At 32.4% G+C, this 10,344-nt stretch overlaps 3 protein-coding genes across 3 annotated transcripts; 2 read left to right on the top strand and 1 right to left on the bottom strand.

Annotated features, from left to right (window-relative positions):
- Window positions 1-20: 20 nt before the first annotated feature.
- Window positions 21-1,713, bottom strand: LOC102605821 (F-box protein CPR30-like). The gene is made up of 3 exons (XM_006342181.1): window positions 1,704-1,713; window positions 1,011-1,380; window positions 21-429 (listed from the first exon to the last, which is right to left on the bottom strand). The coding sequence occupies exons 1-3, from the start codon at window positions 1,711-1,713 to the stop codon at window positions 21-23; spliced, it is 789 nt and encodes a 262-aa protein (XP_006342243.1).
- Window positions 1,714-2,681: 968 nt separating this feature from the next.
- On the top strand, window positions 2,682-4,599 carry LOC102582817 (F-box/kelch-repeat protein At3g23880-like). The gene is made up of 2 exons (XM_006342024.2): window positions 2,682-3,982; window positions 4,193-4,599. Exon 1 carries the CDS (start codon window positions 2,751-2,753, stop codon window positions 3,927-3,929), a length of 1,179 nt encoding a protein of 392 aa, XP_006342086.1. The 5' UTR covers window positions 2,682-2,750; the 3' UTR covers window positions 3,930-3,982; window positions 4,193-4,599.
- A 2,053-nt stretch (window positions 4,600-6,652) lies between these two features.
- LOC102582471 (thioredoxin-like protein CDSP32, chloroplastic) lies at window positions 6,653-8,599 on the top strand. Its single transcript, NM_001318563.1, is given in 2 exon segments — window positions 6,653-7,137; window positions 7,953-8,599. Coding segments are annotated over 2 exon segments (891 nt in total). The 5' UTR covers window positions 6,653-6,708; the 3' UTR covers window positions 8,415-8,599.
- Window positions 8,600-10,344: the final 1,745 nt, after the last annotated feature.

Below are 10,344 nucleotides of genomic sequence, written 5' to 3'. Positions count from 1 at the left end.
ATCAATAATACAACGATACATTATGATGCAGAAGATAACACCCATCCTAACAAAGTGTCAACGTAATGACTAAGCTCGTATCCTTTATGAGAAATGCTATCTTGTCTTGAAACATACCGCCACACTAAACTTGTGCCATCATCTCTTGAAACATACCACCAAACTAAATCTGAAAAATCTTGCAATAGAATTTCATCATTACTAGAAATGTAAATTGGCCTAATCATACTTATTGAAGGCATCGAACCCACCATAGTCCACAACTCCGCAACTCCATATTCCTTCATAATCCACACATACATCCTGTGTTTATAGTCACAAGTGATACATAGATTACCTGATGAAGACACTAATCCCCGGTCCATAGCGTCACTATTTGGGTTCGGCAATATTGCTACATTTCCAAACGTTGCATCTCCGGGGTTGAACCTGTAGACAGGGAAGTTTTATTGATAAATCCATACTAAATTTGGATTAAATCTTAAATTCATGATACGTTGACCAAGTCAAATTACTGTTAATAAAGTCGGATTAATATTTAAAGTCAAAATTATATGACTTAAATCAAGTCCAAATAACATTTGGGCCAGTCCATTAAGCTGACAAGATGAGCCCAACTCATGTTCTTCAGGCCCAGGGGTCAAAATTGCTTGGACCAAAATATCCCTCGAGCCCTAGCTCAAGCCTATATACAGAGGTTTTCATAAGACCAGAATACATACACACAGAAATACATAGTTGCTCTTCAGTGGTGATCTGCAAGTCTTCCGCATACAAAGAAGTCTTCGCTCCAAGTGTTGAGCCGCATGTATTCCGCCAAATCAAGAACATCTGTGAAGAGAAGAATCAGGGGATTACATATTTTGTGAAGAGAAGAATCAAGGGATTACATATTTTTTTAAGAGATTGTAACCTTGCATTAATTCAAATACAAATATTATTGTTTGCTTGCTATTTTTCTTTTCCTGTTTACTGTATTTCAGGATTGAAATGTTAGACGGTTACAGAACCATGTCACATGACTATCACGACCACCACCATCACTACCACCAGTGATCCAATGAATCTTTCCTTTAACAAATTGAATAGATTTAGGCAAAGAGATAGTACTTGGAAACTTTTGAATGGTTTTCCAGGTATTACTTCGTAAACTATAAACATTAATATGAGCAATCAAATAACTAGATTTACTTGCCACAATTTCAACAATTTGGTAATCATTTTGACAATCGACATAAGCAAATCTATACTTGCGCACATCAATTCCTGAATGAGGAAGTTTATACAACTCTCTAATCGACGGATTCCATAGAAACAGAACCTCAACTTTAGCACGGTAGATTATATACCAATCTTTTAGAGTAATATTAATTCTTTTTGCTGATGTACCAAATATAAAAAATAAATGAATTACATATATTTACTTTCTTGGATTCACACGATTTAGCTATTGGAATTTGGAAGTATAGAAAAAAGAAAATAGAGAATTATAAACGTAAGTTGCTTATGATATACACATAGCATCTTTTAAAAAAATAAAGAATGTAAAAGATCTCAAATAAGTTTTTTATAAGCAAATTAATAAGTACTCCATAATCCATATTTTGACAACTTAACTTGAAATAAAGAATTTAAAGTTGAAATTTCTTCTTTTTAGGAGTTTTCCAAACATCAAATTCCTCTATTTCAAGTTTTCCACTCACAAACTCCCATTTTCTTTTCAAGTAAAATTCACATGCTAACACAATCTTAACTTCTTCTTTCTTTTTAGGAATAAATTGAAACACATACAACTTGAAAATTTGTATATATATATATCCTTTAATTTAACTTTAGTTGATATTTATGTTTTTTAATTTTGGGTGTGAACAAATAAACACTTAAACTTGTATAAAGTTGACCAAGTTGACACATGCACCCTAAATGATATAATACACGTAGATGCCACATAGGATACTGTGTGGACATAAATAGCCACGTAGGAAGCCAAGTAGAATATGTGTGTCTACTTGTTCAACTCTATACGAGTTTAAGTGTATACTAATGCACACCTAGTGGTGGAGCTAGGATTTCGTTGAGGAGGTTCCAAAAAAAACATGCTAAATAGTGTTGTACCAGATTTCAAGCTAAAACATTGAAAAATGTTAGCTTGCTATATTTGAACCTACACGCCTATTAGCTTATGAACCCCATTGCCACTGAACCAAATCATTTACTTGTGCTGAGGGGGTTCAAGACATTAAATACATATTGAACATAAATACATTGTATAATTTTGATTCAGTGGGTTCAGATGAACCCTCTGAAGTCCACGTAGATTTGCCCCCGTGCACATTTTTCAATTTTGAGTGTACACAAATAAATGTTTAAACTTCTATAGAATTAAGCAAATAAACACATGCATCCTACATGACATATAATACATGTAGGATGTCGCGTAGGACATGAATTGCCACGTAAGAAGTCAAGTAAGATATGTGTGTCTACTTTTTAACTATATACATGTCATGCCAAGTAAAATGACACTTTTAAATAAATGTGTGGGTAATTTTTCCTTATTATTATGCCCCCCCTTTTTTTTCTTTTTTTTTTAACAAAACTTGATTTCAAATAGGTTTTTTTTCTCTTCCTAAACTTAAAATAAAATTAAAGCAAAATAAGAAATACATAATCCTGGAGTTTAGGATTAGAAGGGAAAGAAACAAAAAAAAAAAATACTAAAAGAAAAACTTCCCCAGTTCGCCTCTCTAATGGAGTCGCCGCCGCCGCCGCCAATGGAAACCTCGAAGCGCAGAGCAGCAGCAACAGCATCAATTGCTAGCTTAACCAATGATAATTCAGTTCTTCCTATAGAACTCATATTTTTTGAAATACTCATAAGGCTGCCTGTGAAAACCTTGCTAAAGATGAGATCTGTTTCAAAATCCTGGATTTCTCGCATCTCAACTCCCGAATTTGTCAAAGCACATCTAAATTTTTCAGCCAATAATCGAGAATTTGCTCACCACAGGGTTCTTAGTATCAGGTCAGGTTCTCACATTCACGACGACGGACATATTACTAGATGGAGATATTTCCGTACCTTTTCTCTTTACGCAATTCTATATGGAGAATCTCCCTGTTTTCCTGTTGAGCTTCATAATTTTGGTGTAAGTTATAATGTTTTGGGTTCATGTGATGGATTGTTCGTTATTTCAAAAACCTGGTATGATAATGACATTGAGAATCTGTTTCTATGGAATCCGTCCATTAGAAAGTTGAGTAAACTTCCTTATTCAGGAATTGATGCGCGCAAACGTAGATTTGCTTATGGATTTGGTTATATCGAATGTCAAAATGATTACCAGATTGTTGAAATTGTGGCAAGTAAACCTAGTTATCTCATTGCTGATATTAGTGTTTATAGTTTACGAAATAATTCGTGGAAAACCATTCAAGAGTTCCCAATCATCTCTTTGCCTGAAAATGTTAAATTTGTTAAAGGAAAGCTTCATTGGATCACTGGTGGTAGTAGCGGTAATAACGCGACATGGTTCAACCCCGGAGATGAGAAGTTTGGCAATGTAGCATTGCCGAACCCAAGTGGTGACACTTTTAACTGGAAATTTGTGTCTTCATCTGGTAATCTATGTATGACTTGTGACTATAGAAACAAGATAGATGTGTGGATAATGAAGGAGTATGGACTTGCAGAGTCATGGACCATTGTGGGTTCGATCCCTAAATTTGTAAATAAGGTGGTTCGGCCAATTTTCATCTCTCATAATGATGAAATTCTATTGCAAGACGTTTCAGGTTTATTGTGGTGGTATGTTTCAAGAGATGATGGCAGTTTTGATCGTCCTGAGGATCAAACACGTTGTGAATATGATCGTGGAAGTGAGCTTAATCTATACATTGAAAGTCTTGTTTCGCCAAATTCTCCTTGAAGAGCTATGGATTGATGAGGGAAGGATAGAAATTTACGCTATGGTCTATTGAGGTAAGAAATAGGTACCCCATCCAATTCTCAATATGGTATGTAAATATACAACTCTTGTAGAATGATTGTGATTATATTTCTTTCTATTGTTGTTTATCATGTTAGTGATATTTAAACTCTGGAAAATAACTCTTCCAAGTGTTTTGAAAATATAGCTATCTGGTAAGTAAATCCATTGCAGACAATTGATACATAAGCATGTAAAAACAGGGAAACGAAATGTGGTTCAACAAGAGGAGTCTTACAATCTATCGGAAAAACCTCTCTATCTCACAAGGTAGGAATAATAAGGTTTGTGTACACCTCACTCTCCACGGATCCCGCTATGTGGGATCATACTAGGTATATTGTTGTTGTTGAGAAAGAGTCATACAAGTTAAAGAGCAACGTTGAAATGGTGTGTAGCTAGCAAGTTCATTAAAAACCATACATAAAAGTCAAAAGCTCAATGCATAACAATGTCTATGTTTGAGTTAACTTTTAGTGCATTTCAATTATTTTTCTTCGGGTATTATTACTTTCTACCATCACAAATATCGAATTATTATGTTCGTTATAGATCGGACCTATGAGAAAAATAAAGCCCACTGGTGCAATTGTATGTTCTTTTTGTTAAAGTTAGATGAGACCCATACTGGTTTTGAAGATGGGCCAAGGCAAACTTTAGTGTTAAGATGTTTATATGGGCTCCAATAAAACTGGTCTTTGGGCTCTGCAATTGATATAGGCCTGTTGGTACCCTTGAAATTTCATGTGAATATTCTTTGGGCTTCTTATACACTCCAGTGTGGATTTCTCTTCAATTTTTATCAATTTCTAATTTCGTCTTCACAATTTATGTGACAGTACTGTTTGATTGAACAAGAAAGAATAAAAGATTTTTTTTTGTATACGTGATCTAAAACAAATTTAGACAACTAAAACATTTCAGATATAAATCATTTTATTAAGAATGAAACTCGTAGGTTAAAGTTAAATTATTTCTAAATAAGTAGAATATTTTTTTCTGAAACAAACTGGAAAAAAGTATGAATGGAAGAATAATCGTATGCCTAACACGTTGCTTCTCATTTCAACTTTCTTACAAAATATCGATTACTTGACATTTTAGAACTCTTAAAAAGAAAACAAATGTGTCTAAGTCAAACTAAGATTATATAATCGAACCTCTTACGGCAAAAGAAATAAGCTAGTCCACGTATAATATAACAAAATACATCTATTATCAAAAAAAATCTTCAACTAAAGTCTATTATGATTAGAGCTGTCAAAATGGGCTTGGCCCGCTAGGCCGGTCCAACCCAACCTTTGAATTTAATGGTGTTGGGCTCAATTTTTTCAGCCCATTTAGGAACGAGGCTTTTTAGCGTAGCCTCATTTGGTCCGCTGGCCTCGGAGGCCCAACCCGCAAACCTCAGAGGCCAGCCCGCGGGCGGTGAATTTTAAAAATATTTATTATATATATTTTAAATAATGTTTTACTTGTTAAGATTTTGTCAATAAATATTTTTAAAAATATCAATATAAAATCAAGACTATATTTTTTACATATCTTTTACATTTTAGGGTCGTTAACCCACTAAATTTTCTTATTAGCCCAAGTTCATTACTCCATTATAACTATGAATCTTTGACCTCTTTTACTTTATTTTTATTGCCTAATTTTTCACTTCTCCTTTATTGTCTTGTTTATGAAAATAATGATCATGTAATGTTTTTTTGCTCGGATGAATCTTATGAATGTTGTATCTTGGCTATTATGTATTTGTTTTTGTAAATATTCACTGAAGTATGTGTAATTCATGAATGAATTTATGTATGTATTGATGTCGTGTCCATCGGACATCAACGTTCGTATCCTTTCTAAGAGGAAAATGTTGTCAGTTTTTTGGTTGAAGGGCCAACCCGTCCCCCGCTTAGGGCTGGGTTGGACTGTTATTTTATCGGCCCTTTAATTAAAAGGGCCAGCTCGTCCCAACTCATTTAACTCTCTAGCCCGTTAGGGTTGGGTTGGATTGGATTGAGCCAGCCCATTTTGACAGCTCTAATTATGATAAAAGAATTTTTTTGGAGCAATAATAAAATTACCTCTGTGGAATCTATAAATTATGAATTAGAGCTGATGAATCAACTACTGATGCTTGCATCGGTGCATCGGACTATCCAACTTTTAACTAATAGTCTATTTGGCAAAGCTTTTGGGAGGTCAGGCTTTTGGGAGAAAATAAGCACAACTAGTAACAAAATTGCTTTTTAGAAGCTAAAAAGGTAATTTTTACTAAAAGCATTTTTGAGAAAAATATAAATACTTTTTAAAATTTTGATCAAACATTAATTACGTTCAAAAGTATTTTTAAAATTTCTTATCACACAATTGTTTCTTATCAACTTTTTTTTAAAAATAAAAATAATTAATTTTTAAAAACTTGGCCAAACAAATTACAAGTCAATTGCCTATCAAATTCTTTTTTTATGATTTTTATAAGACCCAAAGAATATCACACACAAAGACAACAAAAGAAGCAAAAAAATCTAGATAACTTGATATTCTCTTGATATATATGTGGTTCCTATGTAACCAAAGTCTATCAAGTTGATTTTTATAGATACTCCAATCCAATAGTGTCACAACCTCATATCAACTACATTTCCATTTCCCCCTTTCTTCTTAACTTGACATCCCTCTTTCTTTTGTGGCTATTCTTGAAAAAAAAAATCTTTAATCTATGGCTACTCTCACAAATTTTTTGCTCAAACCCTCTCCAAATCTAGCTTCAATTACCAAAATTAGCCCTTCACTTTACTCCAATTTCCCTTTTGAGAAATCCAAACAATCAATTTTCAAGAACCTCAAAACAAACAAGCCCTTATTGATTACAAAGGCAACAGCAGCACCTGATGTTGAGAAAAAAGTGGCCAAAAGTGAAAGAGTACAAAAGGTTAATAGTATGGAGGAATTGGATGAAGCATTAAAAAAGGCGAAAAATCGACTAGTTGTGGTTGAATTTGCAGGCAAAGATAGTGAACGTTCCAAAAATATTTATCCTTTTATGGTGAATTTAAGTAAGACGTGTAACGATGTCGATTTCTTGTTGGTGATCGGAGATGAAACGGAGAAGACTAAGGCACTCTGCCGGAGGGAAAAGATTGACAAGGTAACGTTAGAAATTTACACATATTATGTCTGTTTTAATTTATGTGACTATAGTTTAAATAAGCATGCAGTTTTAAGAAACTTAACTAGTCGATCTTGATGTTACATGAATTGAAATGGATGGAGATATACATGGAATATAACTAGTAAATTGATTGGCGTATATATAATATAATGGATTATGTATGACTAGATCTAGCTTTCGATCAGAGGCGATTCCAATATTTAGACTTGATCGATAGGTTCAATTTTGGAAAATCTTATCCTGAATATATTGTAATTTTGAAATCATAACTTTAAAACTATAATATTAATTTAAATTTTAGTGATTTTTTTATATGTTTCGCATTATAATACTAAGTATAGTGAATCCATAGAAAAGAAAGCTACAACCCCTTCTTAAGATAATCTCTTTGATAACTAGATGTCGATCGAGCATTTGAAATTTATTGGTTCAAAACTTGAAGTTCATATGTATATACTTAGTGAATTTTGCGATAAATATATAGGATGGGCCATATTAGTTACTAGTTTCGATTGAACTCGTACTAAACACACTATGACCTTTACATACCAATGTATAAAGTAAAGTCTATAGTTACTATCTTGCTACAACTTCCATCCATATATATAACGTGCACGATCCGATAATAATAGGGAAAAGGTCTGATATACCTCTTAACTTTGTCATTTAAAGCTGATATACCCCTCGTGGCTCATATATACCCTATTGTTATCAATTACTATCAAACTCGAGATGATTAAAAGATAAATGAAATATTTTAGCTAATATAAGCTCTCCTTTTTTCCCTATAGGTACCACATTTCAACTTCTACAAAAGCATGGAGAAGATCCACGAGGAAGAAGGCATTGGCCCGGACCAACTAGCCGGTGATGTACTCTACTACGGTGACAGCCACTCTGAAGTAGTGCAGCTCCACAGCAGAGAAGACGTTGAAAAGGTAATCCAAGATCACAAAATCGATAAAAGGTTAATAGTCCTCGACGTTGGATTGAAGCATTGTGGACCATGTGTGAAAGTTTATCCAACGGTGATCAAGCTATCGAAGCAGATGGCTGATACAGTCGTGTTCGCGAGAATGAATGGCGATGAGAATGATAGTTGTATGCAGTTTTTGAAAGACATGGATGTTATTGAAGTGCCTACATTTTTGTTTATAAGAGATGGTGAGATTTGTGGAAGGTATGTTGGTTCTGGGAAAGGTGAACTTATTGGAGAAATTCTTAGATACCAAGGAGTTAGGGTTACTTATTAAAATTGTTGAAGTCATATTACATACTTAATTGGGATATTTGATTTGTGTTAAATGATTATGGACTAGTTAAGTGGGGGAAAAACCAAGTTGGCTTGGTTGAGGTTTAAGTTTTGGTATGTTTAGTTTGTGAACTAAGTTGTAAGTGATTAAGATTGTCATGATAATTGATTTTGAATGAGAATGTTCTTAGTTAAGTAATCCTTATTAGCCTTGATTTAGTTGAATCATTTAGCTTGAAATGATCTTAATTAAAGAGCTCGAAAAATCCCAACTTAAAAAAAATGTTAAGGATGGGAAGAGAGTGAAATATTATTGAGGTGGTGAGTTCGATCATTACATGACTCAACTAGATTAGTTGAGGTCTTGTGATGTTCTAGTTGAGTCATGTGATGATGTTATATCGCAATATTAAATTAGGTGCTTATCGAAAGAGTAGTTATGGTTATGTACTAAAAATTGTTGAGAAATGTTGAGGTTATTTATATTTTATCATCAGGTTATTTTATTTGTGAGACGATCATTACTAAAAATTGTTGAGAAATGTTGAGGTTATTTATATTTTATCATTGGGACATTTGATTTGTGAGACGATCATTATGGACTTGAGTTTGTATTTGTATTACAGATACCCTTCTTCGAAAAAATTATATATGTTGTATAGAAAATTGTGCGAAACATATCGATCAAAAAAATAATATATATATATATATATATATTAAATTTTAGATATTCTTAACAAATTTTCTAGATTTACCACTAGTATTATATACAATTTTGATTGCACTAATTTTATATCTCGAATTCGCCTCTGCTACTAAACGTTATGACAAAGGAGGTTTTGATTATTCATTATCTTAATTCTATCCCATCAAATAATACTTTAAGCAATTAGGTAAGCTTCATTAATGTTAAATAAATTGAGTTTATTTATATTAAAAAAACAAATCAGAAGCTAGATATAATATAATATAATTTGAGATTGAGTCGTTTTTTTTGTTGCTGTATATATTACGTTACGTGACACTAATTCTCTAGCTACCTAAAAGAGAAAAAGTAAAACAAAGATTAAGAAAATGCTTAGGAGTTAATTTGATAAGTTTAACATGTCAATTAATGTAATTAATTAGCAATGACAACTTGTATTGGACAACAACTCCTAGTATGTCGGCAAAGTTGATTTAGCACGTAGTTTCACACCTTTTAAGATTTGAATATACTTCTATGTTCTATATTTATTGTTCACGTTACTAAAAATAGTTATCTCAAATTATTTATTAATTTATAAATCAAGATAGAATTAATTAATTTTTTTCCTTTTACCCTTATAATTAATTCTTTTGAATGTGTAAGACAGTTTCTATAGCGATAAATTAGTGAAACTATTCTTTATTTATGATTTCGTAAAAGATTTATAAAGAAAAAAATAGGCAATATGAAGTTGAATAGTAAATAGTTAGTTTTGAACTATTATTGTTATGCTTAATGAAGTGAACAAGAACCAAGAAAGATCTCATGTTCAAATTTAGCTAGGCAAAGAATATTAGGTATATCTTCCAATTTGCTTAAGTTTAATTTTAGTGGGATGGAGTTATTTAATACCTATTTTGTGTCATATAATCTAAAGAATATCGAAATTTAGCAAATTTTGCGTTAGAAAACTTATAAACTTAATATTTGAAATTCATTTTTGAAACACGTAAGTTGATTGAACCCAAAATATCAACTATAATTATGGTGTAGTTTTACGGGTGATGTTTAAGGAGGATAGAGTTATGCAGATCTTACCTCTATCTCATAGAGAAAAAAAAGATTATTTTCGTGATACATCCTCAATTCAAGTACAATATCTCAAAGCAATTTTATCAAGAAAGCAAACACGAAACACCACCATCATGAATAAATAAATAGAAGAAAAAATTACACCGTACGA

This window comes from Solanum tuberosum, unplaced genomic scaffold (genome assembly GCF_000226075.1).
Source record: "Solanum tuberosum cultivar DM 1-3 516 R44 unplaced genomic scaffold, SolTub_3.0 scf00032, whole genome shotgun sequence".
NCBI classification, from domain to species: Eukaryota; Viridiplantae; Streptophyta; class Magnoliopsida; order Solanales; family Solanaceae; genus Solanum; species Solanum tuberosum.
Note: the sequence above shows the minus strand (reverse complement) of the source record. Positions and strands in the feature narration are given on the sequence as shown.